General features: G+C 32.0%; 2 protein-coding genes across 2 annotated transcripts; one reads left to right on the top strand and one right to left on the bottom strand.

The window, feature by feature from the left end:
* Nucleotides 1-4,934: 4,934 nt before the first annotated feature.
* On the bottom strand, nucleotides 4,935-5,639 carry LOC107841712. Its single transcript, XM_047397003.1, has 3 exons — nucleotides 5,630-5,639; nucleotides 5,490-5,548; nucleotides 4,935-5,393 (listed from the first exon to the last, which is right to left on the bottom strand). Exons 1-3 carry the CDS (start codon nucleotides 5,637-5,639, stop codon nucleotides 4,935-4,937), a joined length of 528 nt encoding a protein of 175 aa, XP_047252959.1.
* An 868-nt stretch (nucleotides 5,640-6,507) lies between these two features.
* LOC107843136 lies at nucleotides 6,508-12,900 on the top strand. Its single transcript, XM_016687321.2, has 4 exons — nucleotides 6,508-6,668; nucleotides 6,791-6,868; nucleotides 6,982-7,080; nucleotides 12,586-12,900. Exons 1-4 carry the CDS (start codon nucleotides 6,666-6,668, stop codon nucleotides 12,664-12,666), a joined length of 261 nt encoding a protein of 86 aa, XP_016542807.1. The 5' UTR covers nucleotides 6,508-6,665; the 3' UTR covers nucleotides 12,667-12,900.
* Nucleotides 12,901-25,249: the final 12,349 nt, after the last annotated feature.

Below are 25,249 nucleotides of genomic sequence, written 5' to 3'. Positions count from 1 at the left end.
AGTTATATACTAATTTATAAAACATATACACATATATATGTTAAATATACACGTCTATAGAAGATATATATGCATGTATACGCACCATTCAATGTATATATATTACTACTAATAAAATATACTACAATATATATACATTACAATATATATATATATATATATATATATATATATATATATATAGTTATATACTAATTTATAAAACATATACACATGTATACGTTAAATATACACATCTATAGAAGATATATAAACAAATATACAAAACATATGCTACTTAATATAATAAATTAATAATACTTGAGAGTAAATTAATAATATATTAGAAGTAAGTTTTTAATTTAAAGTAGAAAACTAGAAATTCAATTTAAAATTTTAAATCATTAAATGAAAAAATATAAAAAGTAAGGACTAAGGAGTGAATGAATTTGGGGAATTTTATTGATTGCAAAATGATCCAAAATTTATAATTTACATGAATGAAAAATATACAAATTATGCATCATTTTTTTCAACTCATGCATGTTAATATTAACGGGAACTTGCATAGGATAGTCGAAGTCAACGGGGGCAAAACCATGCATTGGACTTGATTCTGCTGAGTTCTCCTGTGAAGACATAATTTCTTCAAGTTTTAGCTCGTCGCTCGGCTCTGGTTCCATTCCTTGGTTTCTTCTTTCCGCTCTAATCCAATCTCTGAGGCAAACTAGAACATTTATTGCATTGCTTCCCAATGAGTGTCGGTTGTCTCTAAGCTGCTGTCGTCTCTGACTAAAGGCGCTCTCTGATGCAACGGTAGACATTGGAGCATTCAAGATATCTCTAGCTAATCTTGAAAGCACGGGATATTGTGCTTTATTACTCCTCCACCGATCCAACGTGTTGATCTGTCGTCTATGATCCTCTAGCGCCGATCGAAGATAATATTTCAACTCTTCCCGATAAGTTGATATGTAAGCTCTCTCATCAACACTGTTCCAACAAGTTAAATCATAAAAGGAATCAGAAAAACCACTATGTGCCGGCCTTTTAGAAGATGATAGCTCCTCAGAAGGATGAGGAGCGACAATTGGAGTGATATTTGTAGGTACGGCTAAATCAAATAAATCAACATAGTGATTATATAATTTTTCTATGTAATCCTTTACATCATTCATAGCCGTCCACAAATCAGGTTGTACTTGTTCAGAATCATGGTTAATATTTATTTCTAAGTTAGTATAAATAATAGTACTAAAGTAGCACATACTATTATATTTCATGCACGGATTTAACATAGCACCAACCAAGTAAATAGGGGGAATCGGGAAAAAATATTTTTTAAATTTAGTAAACATGACACCAACAGCTTCTTTATAACATTCTTTATTTTTATATTCTTTGAGCAAACCAGAAATATCAGCTATATATGCCAAAATATTACAAACAGTAGGATAATAAGCACCGAAAAATTCAACCGTAGCAGCATAAAATTTTTCTAAAAACTTAACAAGATCCTTAATCACAACCCAATCAGAATCATGTAGCATGCAATCAGCAGAATCAACAAATGAACCGCAATGTTGGTTAAAAGCTAGTGTAATAGGAATTCTATATTTATAACAAGTTCTTAAAAAATCATACGTAGAATTTCATCTAATATCAATTTCTTCAGTCATCAATATTGGTGCAAGTCCATTTTCTTGACATTTAACTTTAAATTCTCTAATTCTCGATCTACGATTATTTCTTTGAATAAAATCAACAGCAAGACGAATTTTTTCAATATAAAGCTCAAAAAACTCAAGACCATCTTTTACAATTAAATTATATATATGATATGCACACTTAATATGAAAAATTTCAGGCAACGACGGAGATAGAGTAGATTTTAATTTTTTTACAGCAGTCTTGTTGTTAGAAGCATTATCAAAAGCAATACATAAAATTTTATTTTCAATACCATAATATCCGGCAACTCTAACAATAGAAGCAGCAATAAAATCTCCAGTATGTTTACGATTTTCATCATATAGAAAAGCAAGAATACGTTTTTACATCACAAAATTACTATCCATCCAGTGACAAGTAATGGTTAAATAATTATTTTTATTTACAGTATAACCAAGATCAGAAGTTAAGGACAATCTGCATTGAATATTTTTTAACAATGTTGATAAATAAAAACAATATTGTGAATGAAGTCTAAAAATATCAGACCGACAAGTACTTCTAAGAATACCGTTAAACATAGGATTATAAATTGCTTGTATATAATGAATAAATGCATCAGAAGAAGGAAAACTAAAAGACAAACAACCCACAGCTACCATTTTAGTTATTTCTTCCCGGTCCCTCAATTTATTATATTTCTTCGTTACCTAACCGGTTGCTGGATCTATTCTAGTTTGTGTTGGCCCACCAACATCCCCACCACCTCGTTCAATATTTAACTCTCTTTCGTGAACTTCACCTATATGTCTCATTAACGTACCCGTACCCTCTTGCTTGTCTCCGCTTCTATGCTTATATATTTGTTGACAAATATTGCATTGCACCTCAATATCTGATATACGTTCAAAAAATTGTCATGCAACACTAGTTGTTTTACGAGGTCTTGCGGTACGGGGAGAACGGACAGGGAGATTAATCGATTCAGATCTAATGTTAGCATTTTCTACTGTGGGTGTCTCACCAATATTTTCATTATCTTCATTTAAATTAACCGCATCTACTTCAATTTCTTCTTCTATACCGTAATTTTTCTGAGCTTCTACATAATCCATATCGTGAGCACCTACATCTATTTCTTCCTTAAAAGGTATACCAAGCGGTACCGGAGGCAAAAATGCACGGGTATATCTACTACTTGAACTACCTCTACCGCTAGTAATTCATTTTTTACTACCGCTACCGCTTCCGGAACAAAAAAATTTAACACCTTTAGTAGCGAGATTTCTTAATTTATCCATAGTATAAATTAAATTAAACTAAAAAAATTCAAAATACACAAATATAATAAAATTAAATATTAAACAATTAATACAATAAATAAAAATTAAACGTATGAGATGGAACGACAATACCAAATTTTGGAAGTATCCGAAGGTTGCGACTTTAGAAAGTTCTGCTCGTACTTTGTAATCGCAAAATTAAAAAATTAAAGTGAACACTTTAAGAAATTAAATATATTGAATATTTGAGAATTGAAATTTGAGAGAGTGAAAATATTGTGTGAAAAATGATTTGAAGGTGTAGGGTATTTATAAAATTTTTTTGGGATTAAAAAATAATTTTTAAAGTTTTTTTTTTTTTTTTAAGAAATGGCCTCAAACTAGCCATTTGGACCCAAAAACGACGGCTAGTTTGACCCAAAACCCTTTTAAAAAAAAAAAATTCAGGCCGGGGCCTGAACCGAGCTTGGTCTGGGACGGGTTAACCGGGCCCAAATTAAAAAAATAACCAGCCTGGGACCCAAAACCCTAAAGCCCTAGGGCTTATCAAGCCGGGTCAAACCGGGCCGGGTCCTTTAAGTGGGTCGGGTAGGGCCGGGTCAGCCCGACCCACTTGACAGGCTTACACTGAACATGATTTACTGAACTGAACTGAGCATGGACTGAGTTACTGAATTTCCGTGGCTGACGGAATACTAATGATATCTGACAACTGACTGAGTCATGAGATCATGATGATTTTTCCTGAGTCATAAAACTATCGGAAGTCTAAGAGTTCATAGCTTGACTGAAAGTATCGTGAAAACATGACATGGCTCTAGTCACACAGCTAATATTTCAGGTACAAGTACCCCCAGGACTCGATAGAAGGAAACTGACATAACATGATTTACTTGAAGACTTAACTAACATCATAATACATACTACATTCATAGGAGCGCTTCATCAAACATGTAATAGGCATGGACTTGTACATGCATAGGGATTTCATGATATAATGCTAGTTAGACAATATTCCTTCATCTAGGCATTTTATCAAACATATGGCAGGCATAGTACATGTAAACACATTATACAACAATTAAACATCATGCTTCAATTCCAATTCCATTATACAAGGTTTTAGTCATGAGATTTCGCAAATCTTTATCTATACTAATCAACTCACATGGAATTTATCATCAATTCATGGAATAGAAATCAATTACTCATTTATCAACATGAAAAAGAACATGCAAAGCATGAAAACATGAAGAAAATCCATATCTTGTAGTTAAAAAGGATTCTTGGACTTCATGGACGAAAGGAGTCCAAGAATGAACACTATGCATATCTTAGTTCGTGATTTCGTGAAGATTGATGGTGAAACCTTCCTGAATTTGAATCCCCAATAGAAATCCTAGTTTGTTCTTGAGATAAACTTGAGAGAAACTAATATGTTTTGGGTGAAAAGTGGCTGAATCACGTGTTCAAGGGATTATATAGGGGTAGGAAGTTGACCCTTTTAACCCTAGACACGTCATTAAATTTTAATTAAAATTTTCAGAGTTGGGCCCTTGGCGTGACGCGGCGTTATCGCACCGTGTCACTGGAAATTGACAATTGGGAAACTGCACGATGGCGCGACGCGGAGCTATCGTATTGCCACCTTGTCTACGACCTGGAAGTTTAGCGCGACGCGCCAGTATCGCGGAGCAATACTGGAATTTGACAATTGTCATTTGAGATATCTCTGCGACGCGCTGAAGGCTCAGGTCAAACACTGTCTCACTAAAAAGGCTCTAACTCTTCATCGGGGTGTCGGATTTGGGCGAATTATATATCAATGAAAGCTTATTCAATTTCCCAAGTGATAGGAAGTGAACATTATGGAAATACCGCGTGTATAAGAATGAATTTTTATTTCAAAGCAAGTTCTAACATCCTTGAGATGATTTTCAAGCTAAGAAAAAACACGGGTATTACACCTATCTCTAGTGCACTTACCGGCATCAAGTCCCCTCACTTTATTTTAGGTCGACCCTCCCCGCCCCTTCTCTTCTTATCCCTTTTTAAGCCCAAATCTATCACCAGAAGCTTATGTCGGGTCGAAAGGTTCTCACTCGGAATGATCTTACAATTCTTACACAGCGTCCTATCCCCTCTCCTAAGCAGCAGAAAGTCAACCTGAGTCTTAGCTATTGCGCTTCGAAAAGTGACTAGGAGATCCTCCTTCTTTGGAAAGCTCGAATTCACTACCACCACCCCAAAGGCCCTCTCAAAATCCAGCATAGCAGCTCCCTCTTCATTTCTTTCCCCAAAACCATAACCCTCATGCACATCGCCATAACCTCCCGATAACACCTCGATGTGACCATTGAAATCCCCAGCTACAATAATCTTCTCAGAGTTAGGCACACCTCTAACCACCTCGTCCAAAGCCTTCCAAAATCGCTTCTTCTCCTCACCGTCCAAGCCCACCTACGACGCATAAACACTATACACGCTCAGAGTAAACCCCCAAATGACCAACTTAATCTTCATCAACCTATCGTTGACCCTCTTAACCTCCACTACCTGCCCCTTAAGTCCTTCATCTACTAAGATGCCTACTCTATTCCTACACCTCTCACTCCCTGAGTACCAAAGCTTGTGAAATGAAAAAAAATAAAAATATAGTTAGTGGTGAGGTGGCATGCCAGTGACATCCACCTCACCTATTGTCATACCATGGTGGATTACCGTTAAAAGGAGGGGTATATTTATATACTTTTTTAACAGTAGGGGCATATTTAACCCTAAAGTATAACGAAGGGTAAATCTAGCCAATATACTAAAGTAGAAGGGTATTTTTAACCATTTTCCCTATTTAAAATCATATTACAATATAGTGTCAAACCTTTTTGATTACTTAGATATGGCAGGAAATAAGTATCTCTGCATCAATTCTCCGTAACTTAGATATACCTAAAAGTTGCATCAAGACTAAACAAGTTCGGGTTGTCTTGATAGATAGAGCCAAAATAAAGAAAATACGAGTAATATGAAGCAATAACTTCATATTTGAACATGTTGTCCACGACTGCTAACAATAAAAAATTTAAAAGTGATTTTCATTTTAAATTTTTTAAATTAATATCGTATTATAGGCTTTTAGGTTGTGAGTTTTTTTTGACCTTTTGTAGAATATTAATTTGAACTCGTGTCCTATAAGTATAGACTATAGTCAGTTAACAATAATTTGGTATTCGGTGAATACCAAATACTAAATGGTAGTAATATCTTTTACCAATTCCGAACCCAAATACTGTAATTTTAAAATTTTAATCTCAATTGCCATACCAAATTCTTCGGTTCGATAATTTGGTTTCTGGTATTTTATGCCTAACCCTAATGACAGATAACAGATATTCATACAGGTGTGCGAAAGCAGACCTGAATACTATGTTTATGAAATAAATAAAAATTAATAATTAAATAATTTTCTGGTATTTTATACCTAATCTTAATGATAGATGACAGATATTCATAGAGGTGTGCGAAAGTTGACCTGAATACTACACATATGAAATAAATAAAAATTAATAATTAAATAATTTTTTTAAAAGATTATTTATTTGGATGAAGTCGAACATGTATAAGCAAACATTCACCTGTATAAGTTAGATCTCATTCAAGAGTCTACTCTTCCTTATCATCTTCCTTACAACAAACAAAAGAAATCAACAGCACACAAAAAAAACATCCTCAAACATGGTAAGAATAATCAAATCCATAATTTGCCAAAAATCCTTAATTAAATTTCCACTAATTATTTTTACCCTTTTATTGATTTTAATTAATTATATATATATATTTTTTTTTGGCAAAAATTACAGGTTTGCGTAGCTTGTTTATTACCTCTGTTCCTTGTACCGATCGTTAATTTATTACCTGTGCTTTTCCATATTCTGATGGTAAGTTCCTTAAAAATAATTAAATTAGATTAATTTTGTTAATTTTTTGATGTTTATAATGTTGTTTTTTTGGTTAATGTTTTTTTTTTTTTTTTTTTGTGGAATGATTATAGGGGAAAATTTATAGGATGTTTGGGAAAGAATATCAGAGACCAGAAAGAGTACCTGCTGCTTGTCCTTATAAGCCATCAGCAAATAAAATTAATAATTCTGTAAGTTTTTTTTTTTTTTTTTTAATTATAATAGAGGTGTGATCTTTTTGCTTAGATGTGTTAATTTGCTTGAAAAATTTTGTGAGGGACTATAAACTGAATAATTCTCTAATATAAACTGAATAATTCTCTAAAGGGGTTGGTTGGTACGAGGGATAAGGGATAATAATCGCGGGATTATTTTATTGTGTGTCTCTAGTTAGGAGGGTTTGGATGAGGTGTGGGTGCTTGCGGTTTTATAGTGTATAGTGCTACTTTGTGAATTGTGGGTGCCTTATTTCTGTTATTTCATCTTGTTTCATGTTTTATTACACTTTGTTTAATGTCTTTTTGTCCTGAGCCGGGGGTCTATTGAAACTACTTTTTTCAGAGGTAGTGGTATGGACCGCGTACATTTTACCCTCACCAAACCCCACTAGGTGGGAATATACTGGGTATGTTGTTGTTGGTTAGGAGTATTAGTGTGTGTTTGATTGTAAAGGTGTGATCTTTTTGCTTCGATGTGTTAATTTTCTTGAAAAATTGTGAGCGACTATAGACTGAGTAATTCAATAAAGGGGTCGGTGGTATGAGGGATAAGGGATAATAATCCTGGGATTATTTTATTCTGTGTTTGGTTAGGAGTATTAGTGGGTGTTTGAGTGTAAAGGTGTGATCGTTTTGCCTAGATGTGTTGATTTGCTTGAAAAAAATTGTGAGCTGCTATAAATTGAATAATTCACTAAAGGGGTCGGTTGGTATGAGAGATAAGGGATAATAATCGCGGGGTTATTTTATTGTGTGTTTGGTTAGGAGTATTAGTGTGTATTTGATTGTAGTAAAAGTGTGATCTTTTTGCTTGGATGTGTTAATTTGCTTGAAAAAGATTGTGAGAGACTATAAACTGAATAATTCAGTTAAGGGATCGGTTGGTATGAGTGATAAAGGATAATAATTGCGGGATTATTTTATTGTGTGTTTGGTTAGGAGTATTAGTGTGTGTTTGATTGTAAAGGTGTGATCGTTTTGCTGAGATGTGTTGATTTGCTTGAAAAAAATTGTGAGCTGTTATAAACTGAATAATTCAATAAAGGGGTCGGTTGGTATGAGGGATAAGGGATAATAATCGCGGGATTGTTTTATTGTGTGTTTGGTTAGGAGTATTAATGGATGTTTGATTGTAAAGGTGTGATCTTCTTCCTTAGATGTGTTGATTTGCTTGAAAAACTTGTGAGCGACTATTAACTGAATAATTCAATAAAGTGGTTGGTTGGTATGAGTGATAAGCGGTAATAATCACGGAATTATTTTATTCTGTGTTTGGTTAGGAGTATTAGTGGGTGTTTGATTGTAGTAAAGGTGTGATCTTTTTGCTTAGATGTGTTGATTTGCCTGAAAAACTTGTGAGCTTCTATGAAACTTAAGTCTATAGGTTGTTTGGTATGAGGGATAAGGAATAATAACACGATTATTATGTTGTGTATTTGGTTAGGGGTGTTAGTGGGCGTTTGTCCATGTTTCATTGTGAAATTTGAAAAAAGTAGTTTTTGTTTTCAAAGTGAAAAATGGGAGTTGTGTTTGGCCAAGAATACAATTTGGAGTTGTTTTTGAATTTTTGTGAGTAATTTAGAGTGAAAAAAGTGAAAAAAAATATTCTTTTTTTAATTCTTGAAAATTCTGGAATTCAGTTTGAACGTGTTTTCCGGAGTTCAACTCCAGTAAAAGTAAAAGATTTTCATGGCCAAAGGCTCTCTTAATTAGTCCCATGATTATTATCCCAATATTTTTAAGCTATCCCATTTGTAAGTTGGGATAATTGATCACATGGGATAACTTTATCTATCCCATCCCCCGTTACCAACAACCCCTAAGTTATTTGATTGTAAAGGTGTGATCTTTTCCTTAGATGAGTTGACTTTCTTGAAAAACGTGTGAGCTGCTAAACCCAATAATTATGTAAATTTTCTGTTTGTAAAGACGTGATCTTTTGTTTCAAAGTGTTGACTTGCTTGAAAAATTTGTAAGCTAGTAAAATCCAATAATTATGTAAGGCGTGATCTGTTGTATGGACATGTTGACTTGCTTGAAAAAATTATAAGCTACTAACCCAACAATTCTGTAAGTTGTTTTATTGTAAAATCGCGATCTTTTGTATAGATGTCCTGCTTTTGATTTCTATCATCATCTGTTGTTTATGGTGTTTTGGTTATTGTGCGTTATTCTTGTAGTTTCTTGCTTTTGATTTTTATCATCAACTGTTATGGTTTTTCGGTTATTGCACTAATTTGTTGTTGTTATTGTTTCCTCAGTAGTTGCTATGTTTTCTTCACTCACGTTTTCCCTTTTCATACCTACTTTGATTTGTTGTATTCAAGCCCAGGGTCCTCCAGAAGTAGCCTCTCTACCTCCACGAGGTAGGGGTAAGTTCTGCGTACACTCTACCCTTCGCAGACTCTACTTGTGGAATTTCACGGGGTATGTTGTTGTGTTAACTTGCTTGAAAAACTTTTGAGCTACTACAAACCCAATGATTTTGTATATGAGGGACAAGAGATAATAATCTCGTGGAAGTTTTGTCCTGCATTTGGTCAGAGGCATTGATTAGTCCTGGGATTAGAAGAATTTTTAAGCTACTAACCTAATAGTTCTGTAAGTTGTTTGATTATTAGCGTGTGATCTTTTATTCAACTTGTTGACTTTTCTGGATTTTTTTTTTCTTGGGATATGTATGAGCTAGATGATCTTGCTTAGACTTGTTTGGTTGCAATTTATTTATGCTTGTGTGTATATGTATACACATAAATACCTGAATAAGCGTAAAATGGTTTCATATAGCCAACCATTTGCCTTGTATCTCATATAGCGTCCTCTCAGTTTCTCCTAATTAGTAGTATTATGTAGTAATTCCGCAGTTTCTTTTCTTCAACTTGTCTTACTATCTGTTGCGTCATTTGCATTGTATTTTGTTATTTTTCTGTCATATTTTTGTGCTACCATGCTTTGAATTGTTCTCTTTTATTTCGAGCCGAGGGTCTATCGGAAACCTTCTACCCTAAAAAGGGTAGGGTAATGTCTGTGTACATCCTACACCCCCAGACCCCACAAGTGGGATCACACCGGTATGTTGTTGTTGTTGGATTTATTAGCCAACTGAACTAGTAGGATTTATGCTAGTTGATTGATATAATGTGATCACGCGTATGTGTGTGTGGTTTGGGTGGCTAGGTGTATCTGTTGTTTGGATATGTGGTGGTAGTTGTAGAAAGTATTTTTGATGATAACATTTAGAACGTTAAATATTCTGAATATGAATGTGTTTGTGTGAAGTATGGGTTGAGAAATCAATGTACTGAATCTTCGAGGACACTCCGACACACATGACGCTAGAACTCAGGGGATTAAGGTGATTGCTGTCTGTTCTTGTCCTCTTCCAGATCTTCATGATAATAAATACCACGAAACCAAAGTACAATGTCGAATGAAATGCTTAACCCAAAACGAAGAAAGCGCCAAAGAACGTTTCATCAACTGTAGACTTAGTTCTCATTTGGCATTCTTGAGTAAAGTTGTTTTCTTCATTTCTCTAATTTTAACGATAGAAAAAAAGAAAAAAACGTGGTTTGTAAAATCCGGTTTGTTGTTTCTTATCAAATCTGTTCTTTCCAGAACTTTCCTGTCTGCCTGAGGTTCATAACGTAAAGGAACACTGTTATCGAATGATCTACTGTTTGAGTTCAAGCTTTTGTACAGTACATGGAAGTGCGTTTGATGTGGTTCAAGGGTTTGGTTTTATGAAGTTAAGTTGTAGATTTGACCCTCAACGTGATTGAAATATTTCTGCAACGAGACGATGTAGAATTATTTTGTTAACAGAACTCAAAGAGTCCAGACATTTTGCTTCACGTAGGACACGTTAGACAAACTTTTTTTGCTCCCGTTTATTTCTGGACCGAAATGAAATAACTTCCTCACTTTGTAAGTTCATTTGAGTCTCTTCATTGCGGAGATCATTAGTCACAATACATAAACACACAATCGAACTTCCTCAGCTGGCAAGTAAGCACTCCAACTTCGAAAATGCGCATTCAGACACCACAACTCACCTCCATTGTGTCAGTTGAACATCCAACTTACAAAATGATCACTTAGACACGTCCGAAATTTATGTGGCACGTCAGCGTCGAGTGTCCATGAGAAACGATAGGGACGAGTCAGAGTGTTTAGTTGCCATTTGAGACCAAGTTGAGGTGTCTAGATGTGCACTCCCAAAGTTGGAGTGCTTACTTGTCAACTGAGGTTAAGTTTGAGTGTTTGTTGGGTCTCCCCTATTTCTTTCCCAAGTTTGTTTTGGAACTCAACTTAAATCGGGTTAACGGTCAATAAAACAAGTTGGAGTTTTGTTGCGGGAACTTCTCGAACTTATGTAGAGCTCATCAGTCTGTCAAATATTAGCTACCAACAACTTTCCCAATCTTACGGAATAGCGATGAAATTGAGCTTGTGCATTGTTTATTTGCCATGAGTACTCTCTGCATAATCTAATTCTTGAACCATCACAATGTACCTTGACCATGATATCATGCACCTCTAGAAAAGTTTATAGTTGGGAACGACAGTCGATTGTATTGCCCTTATGGCTTTTCAACATCAGAGGTAATACACTGTGAGATGTGTGGTAGGCATGCTTCACGAGTTTGAAACCTAGCTCGTGAACTAAGTCGCTATATTAGTGTATGCCACATCGCTTTTTCGTTGGTTTTTTGACGCACTGGCAGTAGTTTATGTTCGACGCATAATTGATCAAAAGAAAATCAAAATGTGCAGATTGGCATTTCTTTATGCCTTCTCCACTTGCTAAAAAACTCTTCCTAAATATGATAAAAAAGAGAATATATTTGTTCAAATCTGTATTCAAGTTTACGGATAGCAGCCTGTTTATGGTGGTTAACCTAGTGTCTATCGGAAACAACCTGTCTACTCCACAGAGGTAGTGGTACGGTCGGAATATATCTTACCTTCCCAAGACTCCCCACTTGTGGGATTACACGGTATGTTGTTGTTTGTTGTTAGCCTGTTAGTGGTGGCTAGACGCAAAGCCGGCCGAGTTTCTAGATATGCGTTTACTACATAGTGCTTGCTAGAATCAAAAACTCAAAGCTTGCACCTGTACGTTTGTTTTCATAGCTATTCGACATACTATGTTGATGACTTCCATATGTGGAGCTCGAACAAATTTTTGTATTCACCAGTGATATTCTTCTCCGGAGTTGGACTATTTGATCCATGTACTTTTAGCAACTAAAATAGTAGACCGTTCCCTCTGCTTTAATTTGTTTGTCTGGCTTCGACTTGACACAGAGTTCGAGAAGGTAAAGAAAATTTTTGAATCTTGTGGTCTTAAACTAAAGATAAGTAAGATATACTTGTCTTTGTGCCCATTTGAACTAAAGTTAAATCCTTTCGTCCTTTTTATTTACTGCATTACCAATAACTCGGTATAACAGTACACATTGTTGTGTGTAACAGGTTGCCGGAGAAGAACCAAGTTCTGGCGCGCCCCATCCTGTACCTAAGGCAGTTGGAGTGGATGATTCCAAGCAGGACTAACTAACTTTTGAAGTTGGAAACTTTTTGTATTCAGCAAATCATCGGTTACGTCTTCGTTGAAACTATGTATGTTCTCCCAACCATTGGTAAAATGATATATGTGTGCTACCAAGATCATCTTGGTTAATTTAGTTTGTGGAGATTTGGATCCATATAACTTGTAAATCTATGTGTAAGCACACATGACATCTGATTGTGTCTTCAACTTTATAATATGTGTTATGTATGTGAAAATGTCATTCTTGTGTTACAACAACATACCAAGTGTTATCCCACGAGGTGGGATCTGGGGACGGTAGATTGTATGCAGACCTTACCCCTATCTCGTGGAGGTAGAGGTTGTTTCCGAAAACAACCACAAGTGTCATTCTTATGTTAACCACATGAAATGATGGGCTATAATTGATGTCAGTAGCGCGCTTAATGCCTCCCTTCCCCTGTATTGTTGTTCTTGAGCCTTTGAACTCTCTCTAATTACATGGTTCTTTCAAATAGTAAGAGGGGGTAAGGTAAATTCACGGTGCCTTCTTCCTCCAGAACCCGAACTCATAAAAAAAAAAAAAAAAAAAACTCTACGTCGATAAGTCTACCTCCAATTTAGGTGTAAAGACCAACATCTGCGTATACTTATCCTCATCAGACCTTTTTGAGATTACACTGGGTATTTTGGGTATGTTGTTATTGTTGTTAAGTGGTATTCTTTTAACAGGTTATCACAAGTATTGCAAAATTGTTTCAAAATTAGAAAGAGGTGGAGTGATAAATTGGAGATTCCAAATTTGAATTTCCAGCCAAAGTGCTCAGCTGCCAGTGTCATATGCAAAGTTGTTCAAGAGTAGTGGCGTCGACTGCAGTGTCGGACCATGATTTAGGCGTCGTGGGTTCTCGGGAGGTTAGAACACATGCATTGACGCCCAAAAATTATGGACCCAGGATTTAGGTGTCGAAGGGTGTTCGGGAGGTTGGAACACACGTATTGACGCCCAAGCTTTAAGATACCGCATGGAAACCACAACACCTAGCTATTTTTTTGGTCTTGAGGGTGCTTTTTTCATCTTATATCAATTTTTATACATTTTTTATATAATTATATCTATTTTACATCGAGTTTAATGGGTGTTGGAACACCACCAGTTTGAACCTAGGTTCGCCCCTGGCGTCAAGTTTCTGAATCTTTTACTCAGAATTGGTCGGTTATTTTTCTCGATGAGGCGGGAAAGGGATATAACAAAGTAGTAGTGTCATCCTGACGTGGCGGAAGTGATGCACAATATACAAAGCAAGATCTTACTATCTTTTTTTTTTTTTTGGTTTTGCCATCCGGTATTCAAAACCCTCGTTGGAGCCCGACTAAACTGGATTCACGCCGAGTGGGGCCCATTCGGGGTAGCGCTTCTTACCAAGATTTTTTTCATATTCAGTGCTCGAACGCGAAGATCTTATTATCATTTGTATATTGTGTCTCATTTTCCTGCATAACTGGCAAGTGAAAATCTACCATAAAAATTTTTTGTGGGATCATTTACAACTGGCAAACTTGTACTGCAAATTTGAGGACCATTTTCTTGAATTTGATGTGTATATTTTGTTTATTTATTCTTGCCCATGTCTTTTTAACAGTTGGTGCACAAGTGGTATTTAATTTATTAAAATTGATTTAACTAAGGAAAAAAAAAAGTTACCTTTTTTGCCAAAAAGGTGAAAGGGATAGGCTAGTCTTCTTTGTTGGAGTATATATTGCGAAGTCAGAATTTTTATTAAAGAGATTCATTGGATGATTAGAATATAAAAAAGTACACGTAGTGGTGTCTGGTGTCTCGTAAGTAATTACAACGATAATATACTCGGTGTATTCTCATAAAGTGAAGCTTGGGAGTAGGGTAAAGTGTACGCAGTTTACATCACTAACTCGAATCAAAGGTGAGGTAGAGAGGTTGTTTCTGATAAACCTCGGCTTAAGACAAAAATAATTTATAAAAAGGCGTAATACAACAACAGATAGTAACAAACAACAGATAACATTTTACCCGATATATTTTCATAAAGTGGAGCTTGGGAGGGTAGACTGTACGCAGTCCACGCCACTATCTCGAATCAGAGGTGAGGTAGAGAGGATGTTTCTGATAGACTCTGACTCGAGACAAAAACAATCCATAAAAAGACGTAATACAACAATAGATAGTAAAAAAACAACAGATTGTAACACAAACAAGACTATCATAGAATAATGCTACAATCGCTCTACTCGAAACAACAGACATCATCAAAACTCTAACAAACACAAACTACAAAGTAATTACAACAACAATATGTTTGGCGTATTTTCACAAAGTGGAGCTTGGAAGAACAGAGTGCGCGCCGTCCATACCGCTACTTCGAATCAACGGTGACGCCGAGAGATTGGTTTCGACAGACCTCGACTCGAGACATAAATAATCTATTAAAAGACGTAATGCAACAATAAGTAGTAACAAAACAACAAATTATAACAGGAACAAGCTTACCACAAGATAATGCTACAATCACTCCATCCGAAACAACAAACATCATCAAAACTCTAACAAACACAAATTATAAAGTAATTATAACAACAATATACTTGGTGTATTTACATAAAGTGGAGCTTGGAAGGACAGAGTGTACGCAGTCCATACCGCTACTTCAAATCAGAGGTGAGATAGAGAAATTGTTTATGATATATTCCGGCTTGAGACAAAAATAATCTATAAAAAACGTAATGCAACAATAAGTAGTAACAAGACAATAGATTATAACAAAAACAAAAGTACCATAAAATAATGATACAATTGCTCTATTCGAAACAACAAACATCACCAAGACTCGAATAAACAGAAACTACAAAAAGACTCTAATAAACAGAAACTACAAAGTAATTATATTGTTAAATATAGTGGCCTTAAACTGTAGCCATGTGTACACAAGTTGTTATATAATGGATTTAAGTTGGAAAAAAATTTAAATATATGGTGGGTTGGTGAGCTATTGGTCAAAATATTAGTGTATAAGATCTTGGTTGAAATATAGGTGGATGTTTGTTGGAAAATGCTTTAAAGAAAGTTCTTAGAAATTGCTATTAAAATAAAAATTTGCCACCTTTTTACTTATCTGTGTTCAATTTGACACACCTCTTAAAAAGCGATAGATAAAAAAATAATTTTACTATATTATCTTTTAAATATAATAAATTTAATATTTTGAAAAATACATCGAAACAATGATTATAGTTACTTACAGGGATAAAACAAGAGCAAAATTTGAGCTCATTCATTTGTTGAGTAATTCCTTGCTTTCACGTTCAAATGTTTGTTCGGTGTTAAACCTGCGAGTGAGATTTTTGCTCATCTCGAGTGTTTGTTCGTTGTTATGCTTGTGAGTGAGATTTCTGCTCATTTCGAATGTTTATTCGTCGTTATGCCCGTAAGTGAAATTTCTGCTCATTGTGGTCACCTCTAGGGTTCTTTGTGCTTTGATAATATCAGGACCCTTGTGCCCCAACTCTTGATGAGATAAAGTTATTCGCCTTATGGCCCACAAAGAAAAATGAGTCTTGCGACGAAAATAATATATTATTTCTTGATTTTTAAATTGGACAAGTAAAATCAGATAATTATTTTTAATGTGCTGAACAAGTATTTGTTTTGACTTTTTAAGACTATGGTTGAGTGATAGTGTAATAAATTAATCAGATGAAGAAATTTAGGAATTTTCTAAGTAACTTCTTTTATTCGTACTAATTGGAATGTATATTTTTTTTTCTTTTTGAAATTTTTTTATTTTAATATCAATGAATTGATATAGCTGAATGATGAGTTCGGAATCAAAATATGTCATGAAACTAAAAAAAGTATTAAAATATGTTATGTTTTTAAAGTGGTACCATAATATGCTTAACTCGCTTAAAAAGAGAGTTATATGCATTATTTTTAACGAAAATGAACACACGGAGTTAAGTTTCAGAAAATATGTTTTAAGAGAGTTATGTAAGAAAAGTTACATAACTCTATTAAAAAGAGAGTTATGCATTTTTTTTCTACATAACTTACTCAAAAAGTGAGTTATATAATAAAAGTTACATAACTTATTTTTTTTCCTCTACGTAAATATAATAAAAATTATATAACTCACTTTATAAAAACTTACATATTATGTGAACAATTAATTTATCTTTTAAAGTTTTATTTTTTTAGAAAGAAGGCTAACTATTACGAAATGGAGAGAGCAAAACTCACTGATTATGTGAGTTATTCAAATATGAAATCAGTTAAAAAAATGAGTTATCCATTGAATATAACTCTTAAAATATGTGTGATTAGTGCATAACTTTAAAACTCACTGATTATGTGAGTTATTCAAATATGAAATAAGTTAAAAAAAATGAGTTATCAATTTAATATAACTCTTAAAATATGTGTGATAAGTGCATAACTTTATTAGTGATATGAATTATGAATCTGGTGCGAAAAATATATGAGTTATGCAAAAAGTTGACATGTTCATCAAAAACGTTTGTCAGTCATAAAAAGTACCATTAGAAAAATAAAAAATTCACAAAAAAATAAGTTATCCTTCTTATTTCTATAACCCCCCCCCCCCCCCCCAACATACATACATACATACATATATATATACATACATATATATATATATATACATACATATATATATATATAGGGAAAAGACATCGTTTCCACCCCAAACTATACCCGAAAAGTCGAAGCCACATCTAAACTATACTAGTGACCTATTACACACCTAAACTATAAAAAAAGTGAAACTATTTACACCCTGTCAGGCTACCACCACTTGCATGTGGTGTAGTGTTTTACACGCGCTGCCACGTCAGCACCACGTCAGTAAAAAGTATCACTTTTTTATAGTTAAGGTGTGTAATAGGTCACTTATATAGTTTAGGTGTGAATTCGACTTTTCGACTATAGTTTGGGGTGAAAACGATGTCTTTTCCCTTAATGTTTTTAGCTGTTTACTTTTGTTATTTAAGGCTGGACGCACCTAAAATAAGTGTAACATATGCGCCTTAGAATGGGGGTCGCGGGGAGGTAATAATATCACTTTTATAGTGTTAAGGTGTGTAATAGGTCACTTATATAATTTAGGTGTGGCTTAAACTTTTCTTGTATAGTATGGGGTGGAAATGATGCCTTTTATATATTATTTCCGTCACGCGGAATTAAGCCCCTGAAAATATGAGTATAACTCACTTTTCTGTGAATTTTATATTTTTTCTAATGATACTTTTTATGACTAACAAACGTTTTTGATGAAAATTTTAACTTTTCGCATAACTCATATATATATGTGTGTGTGTGTGCGTGTGTGTGTGTGAGAGAGAGAGTTTTATAGAAATAAGAAGGATAACTCATTTTTTTGTGAATTTTTTATTTTTTCTAATGGTACTTTTATGACTGACAAAACATTTTTTATGAAAATGTCAACTTATTGCATAACTCATATATATTTTCACACCATATTTATATTTCATATCACTAATAAAGTTATGCACTTATCACACATATTTTAAGAGCTATATTCAATGAATAACTCATTTTTTTTAAACTTATTTTATATTTGAATAACTCACATAATCAGTGAGTTTTGCTCTCTCCATTTTGTAATAGTTAACCTTCTTTCTAAAAAATAAAATTTTAAAAGATAAATTAATTACTCACATAATATGTAAGTTTTTATAAAAGTGAATTATATCATTTTTATTATATTTACGTAGTGGAAAAAAATAAATTGTGTAACTTTTATTATATAACTCACTTTTTAAGTAAGTCATGTAGAAAAAATGTATAACTCAGTAGAAAAAGATGCATAACTCTCTTTTTAAGAGAGTTGTGTGACTTCTATTACATAATTCACTTAATGCATAACTCTCTTTTTAATAGAGTTATATAACTTCTCTTACGTAACTCTCTTTTTAAGAGAGTTATGTTAAAAAAAACTTTAACTCCATTTGCTCATTTTCGTTAAAAATAATGCATATAACTCTCTTTTTAACAGAGTTAAGCATATTATGATATCACTTTAAAAACATGACATATTTTGATATTTTTTTTAGTTTAAGGACATATTTTGGTTCCGGACTATTCAAACAATACTATAAAGCTTTACAACTATATATTAAACTTTTCTTTTCTAGCGAGTTAAAATGTTTGTTTCAAAGTGATCAATTACGCTATATTAAGAGTATCTTCGAACTGATTAATCCTGATAACTGATATCATCGATAATGATCCAACGAGATAAATTAATCCGGATAACCGATATCATTAATAATGATCCAACGATATAAATCAAATTCTGCTGAATCTGTTCTTTCAACGTTTTTTCACGAGTCTCAATCATTTATGACAGTTCATATTAATCTTCAATATTTTATCACGTTCTTGAGCGATAAATATTTTACTTCTTCGATCTTATAACCGTAGGTACAAGAGCGAAAGCAAATTCAAAATTTAAATTAATAAATACGAAAATTTGTTATATTCGTTAGTTTTTTGCACTACAAAATTATTTACTGGAGTAAAGACAACGAATTCACTTTCATTTTATCAAAAAGGTTATGGGTTATTAAAGTAAAATCGTAAATTTGAGATAAATTTGTTATTGGTGAGAATAAATTTGACCATATAATATAACGAAACTAAAAGAACTAATATAGTTATTTTGAAATAGAGTTGTACTTGCTTTCTATGTGAATATTTAATCGTACATTAAAATATCTCAATTAGGAAATTAAATAGTAGTAATAAATATCTAGCAATGAGTCCAAAATATTTGTTTGATTTTCATTTTACATTAATGTTTTTTTTTCGGTAAGTGTGTAGAGTGGTCCCTAATTAATTTTCACCCGTGAATCTACAAGATTTTATTATTATTATTTTGCTAAGTTATGGTGGTTCCACGTGTTAATTAAGGATTGGATTTGCTTAATTTATTTTTTAAAAAATTAGTGATTAAGAAATCTTTGTCCATATATCATATAAAGATATATAAATTTCATTATCATAAGGAGGGAATTGGGAGACATTTAATCAAAATGACATGACTTTTTAGGTATTTGGCCTTTCATGAAAAGTTCCTACATATTTTAAGTGGGGAAAAAGTTTCAAATATATTTAAATTCTTGCAAAATTTACTGTAACACGTCTCAACTTTACGAGGGTCTTATGACCCTTTTCGACTATTTATTATCGTATTTTTATGGCATATATTTGTCCAGCTGGACCACTACGTGAATATACGTGCGTTGAGCGCGTAAGGATCTGTAGTGGTCCAGTTGGACAAATATATGGCACAGAAATACGGTAATAAATAGTCGAGGAGGGGTCATAGGACTCCCGTAAAGTTAAAGCGTGTTACAACAAATTTTATCAAAGTTTAAATATATTTTAAACTCTTTTTTCTTTTAAATTCGATACCCATATTAAAATTTGATTAATTTGAGGTCGTGCTGCGTAGGATTCATTTTAAATGAAGGACTCTGTAATATTAGCAAGATTTTTTTTTTTCATATTTATAATTCGAACCTCTAATTTCTGATTTAAAGTAAAGAATTTTTTAGATAAGATAATCAGGTAATCACAAATTTTAACATGATATTAAATTATTATAGTAGTTCTTTATTCAAATTTTGTCATTATTCCAAGTGCTTGGTTTATGAAAAAATCATTTGTTACGTTTACACTTAGAAAAAAGTGAAAATTCATTACTAGTTTGAATTTTAAAATGAGATAATAAGTTAATCATACATTTCATCAAGATATCAAATCATGATAAATGTTTAGTTAATTATGAGAAAATAATTTTCACGTGTTTGATTCATGAAAAATATATTTATTACTCTTAATTACACGTAAGCATGCTGGTGAAAATTCATTATTTAATTTGAATTTTTATGAGAGATAATCGGTTAGTTATGCGTTTCATCGTGATAAAGGTTCCTTATTGGAGTCTCATCGTCATTTATTGTTATTAGAGAATAATTTTGACGTGTTTGGCTCATGAAAAATATGTGTGTTGCTCTTACACGTGAATAAGGTGAAGTTAAAGTTCATTGCTAATTTGAATTTTATACGAGATAATCAGTTAATCACGCATTCCATCTTGATATCAATTCATGATAAATGTTCAGTAACTGAGTCTTAACGTTATTCATTATCAGAAAATAATTTTCACGTTTTTGATTCATGAAAAATATATTTATTGCGCTTAATTACACGTGAGCATGCTGGTGAAAATTCATTACTAATTTGAATTTTTATGAGAGATAATAGGTTAGTCATGTATTTTATCATGATAAAAGTTATGTATTCGAGTCTCGTCGTCATTCATTATTAGTAAAGAATAATTTTAATGTGTTTGGCTCATGAAAAATAAGCGTGTTGTTCTTACACGCGAACAAGGTGAAATTAAAGTTCATTGCTAATATGAATTTTATATGAGATAATTAGTTAATCACGCATTTTATCTTGATATCAAATCATGATAAAAATTATATATTCAAGTCTCGTTGTCATTCATTATTATTCATGAAAATACGTGTGTTGCTCGCTCTTACATATGAACAAAGTGAAAATTACATATGTTGCTCGCTCTTACATATGAACAAAGAGATAATCGGTTAGTCATGCATTTCATCATGATAAAAGTTATGTATTCGAGTCTCATCGTTATTCATTATTATCAGAGAATAATTTTGACGTGTTTGGCTAATGAAAAATACGTGTGTACGTTGCTCTTACACGTGAATTAGGTGAAATTAAAGTTTGTTGCTAATTTGATTTCATGTAAGATAATAAGTTCATCACGCATTTCATCTTGATATCAAATCACGATAAAAAATTTGTATTCAAGTCTCGTTATTATTTATTACCACTCATGAAGAATACGTGTGTTGCTCGCTCTTACATGCGAGCAAAGTGAAAATTCATTACTAGCTTAAATTTTGAACTTCTAATTTTTTTTTTTTTAAAATAGACTTGGGATTATTAATTTATTATTCAAAATTTTGAACTAGATTTTCAACTTTAAGCTTAAAAGTTTTCAACTTTCATGACTTTCTTTTTTCTTCTAAAATCTACAATTGTCTAAATACAACTTTAATTTTTTAAAAATCAACTTTCAGACATTTCTTTTGTCAAGGTCAATTTCAAGTTTTCAAACATATTAATGCCATATAAGAATTTCATCTGTATTAAATGATTTTGCATTTACAACCTAATAATCACTTACATTGGAGTTCATTTCCTATTTAGAGTTTTAAAAAATATTTTTCTTTTTTAATAAAAAACTTGAATAAAGATCTTCAGTATTTATCTTCTCTTTAAATTTTTATAAGAAAGTAAGTACAATAATTTTTTATTTCTAATTTTATTTTGTCTCTTAGTGATTACATATACTTAATCATAGATATATTACATATATAGGAGGCGTAAGTGTAACATTTTTATAGAATTTTAAAAAATAAAGTGTGTCTTTAAAACCAAATTATATTATAAGGATGTATAGATAAACCCCTAAGAGTTATAGTAAAGATTTTTAGCCAAACAACATAAATTTCGACAGTTTAGAGTTTAATTACATAAAATTTTGACAGTTTACATAATTACTAAAAATTTTGATTTGGATTTGTCGAGATACATAATTAGCTCCCGATACATCCAACGAAGACACATTTTTTCTTTTGTAAAAATACATAATTAGCTTTCGATATTTTTTTTTTCGATTTTGATTTTGTCGAGATATATAATACATCCAACGAAGATACCAGTCTTCCTTTGTAAAGATACATATAATTATCCCTCTATACATTTTTTTCGATTTTGATTCTGCCGAGATACATTATTAGCTCCCGATACATCTAACGAAGATGCATAATTAGTTGAAATTTGTATAATTACTTTGTAAGGACGGAAATTTGTGTAAATATGATAAGTATAAGGTATATGTTTATGTTATTTTTTTAAAATTATTTTTGCTTCAATTGAGCAGATGATCTTTCAAAAATAACCCGTCTAACTTCAAGATATAATCATAAATGTTTGTGTTTACTCTATCCTTTTATTTGTGAGATTTCATTGAATATGTTATTATTGTCGTTGTCTTAAGTAAATATTTATATCAACATGAAATGTTTAAATATTAAATTCTCCATGCCGGAATTTTGTTTACACAATTAAGGAAACTTCATAAATATATACTTACAAATAACGTCATAATATTGCATCATATTTAATTATTTTATTTTTATTAGTTAATAATTTTAAATGTGAAAGCAACTAACATCTTTATTACTATATAGGTAGGCTAGTCATAATCTTTCATTTTCTTTAGCACATATGAGTAGACAATTTGTCCAATCACTAAAAGTGAACATGTTTTCTTTATAACAATCCCAAAGATTCTTAGTGATTTTTTGTTGTAAAAGTCAATACATATGACATCTTTTAATTTCATATATTTGAGGTTGGATATTTATTTTGAGATTCAATTAATTAAATTCACGATAGCAAAAAATTTTATAATTAAATAATAAAATTTATCAATAATCCAATTTAGAAATAAGTTTCTATTAGTGATGGATTAGCAACTTTTATAGCTACATATTTTTTTTTTGTGGTGACGAGGACAATTTAAGATTCGAACTCAGCAATAATTATATATCTAGTATAATTTTATACTCAGCAAGAAAGTAAGTAAGGTGTTTACCAACCTTACTTCTACCTTTATGAACTAAGAAGGCTATTTACAAGAAATCCTCAGCTTGAGAAAATTATTATTCTAAACCATATCAACTCAAAATAAAAAAAATACTACTATGAATTTGTCCATGACTAAATTCACAGTGATTTTTATGTGGTTGAAAGTCCCAATCTTGAGACAATATAATTTTTCTTTTGAGTTTTCACTCGATATTTGATATTTATATAGTAATAAAAATGCTTCCTTCCTTTCATTTTACTCGTTTCAATTTGACATTACATATTGATTAAGAAAAATAATTAATAACATGACCACTTTATCATAGTACCCCTATTAAATAATGTTTGTATTTTAATTTGGAGAAAAAAATAATTAACACCAAAGGTAACAAAAAAAAAAAGTTGTCTTGTCGTGATTAATAAAAAATGAAAAGTAAAATAAAAAATCAAATTAGAAATTTTAATATGAGTAAAATGGGACGGAGGGAGTATTAATTAAATTGGTGTTGAATTTTTTTTACAATTTGACATTAAAATGCTCTCTTTTCAAGGTATAGTGGAGCTAATACTTTTATTAAAGAAATTTCAAACATAAAAAAGTAAACGACAAAGAAATCGAGGAAATATTTTTTATCTTATATATACAATGTAAATTTACAAAAAAGAGTCGAATGAACTCTTTGTGAAGCCCTAATTCTGCGATTGATTAAAAGAGATACGTTATTATTTTTAAGGCTCAAATTCGAGATATTTGATTATTTAACAGTAGTCTATAGTGGTGAGGCCACATTATTTATTGCTTATTGACTAAGTTCCAATAATCATTTATAGTTGATATACTACGTGGTACCAATATTCTTCTTGCATTTGTTATTTTTTTATGGGACATTATATTATTAGGTGGTCCTGCTACTTTTTTTGTCTTTAGGGAAATAATTATCTAAATTTTTGAGTATATAGACTTGTAATTATCAAATAATATATTTAGTATATTTGTAAAATGTTGAAAATTAATGATTTGGTCTTGGATAATAGAGATAAAAAATATTAACGGTAGATTGGTAGAAGGTAAATTAAAGTTAAACGTAATAATTAAACATGCAAGATTTATTGTGCCGTTTTAAACCTTTTTGTTGAGTAAGAATAATGAAATTACTTTGAATTTAGACAAAATATTTTTCAAGAGTAAATTGAGAACCCTCGAAGAAAGTTTCTTTCTCTATGTTATTCATTTAAATTTTAACGATCATTGATAGAAAAATCGTTGATTATGTTGAGTCATGTGTATATGTGTTTGTAAATATCTCCCTCTAAATATTACACTAATATATTTAAAAATGTGATGTATTAGAAAATATTTTTAATTTATGTATTTTAGTGGATTATTACTTTATTATATTGGCATCATTAGTTGAGATTGGCCAAAACTAAAGTATTATTTAATCAAGGTTGTATGTACTTTATTATGCAAGTAGATTAAAGCAATAAAGAAAATAATTTTAACTATTACAAGAAGTAATAGGTTGAAGAAAAAAAAAGCAAACTTATTTTTTTTTCATAAAACAAATAAGTCATTTTCATCTTAATGATTATATTTATCCCCAAAGCTTTTTTTTTTTTTTTTGGTTATCCAAGGTATTCCCACAGCCGGCAGCCGTGAGACTAATCCTCCATCCCACTGTCAGCGCATTAAGCGGTAGGGAACTGGCCACAGAGTTTGAGTTTTCTCCATTCACCAGAGATGGGGATCGAACCCTCAACCTTTTGCTTAAGGGGTGAGGTGCTGAACCACCACACCAACCCTTGTGGTTAACTTTAGCCTTTTTGAATCACAC

This window comes from Capsicum annuum, chromosome 9, assembly GCF_002878395.1.
Source record: "Capsicum annuum cultivar UCD-10X-F1 chromosome 9, UCD10Xv1.1, whole genome shotgun sequence".
NCBI lineage: Eukaryota > Viridiplantae > Streptophyta > Magnoliopsida > Solanales > Solanaceae > Capsicum > Capsicum annuum.
Note: the sequence above shows the minus strand (reverse complement) of the source record. Positions and strands in the feature narration are given on the sequence as shown.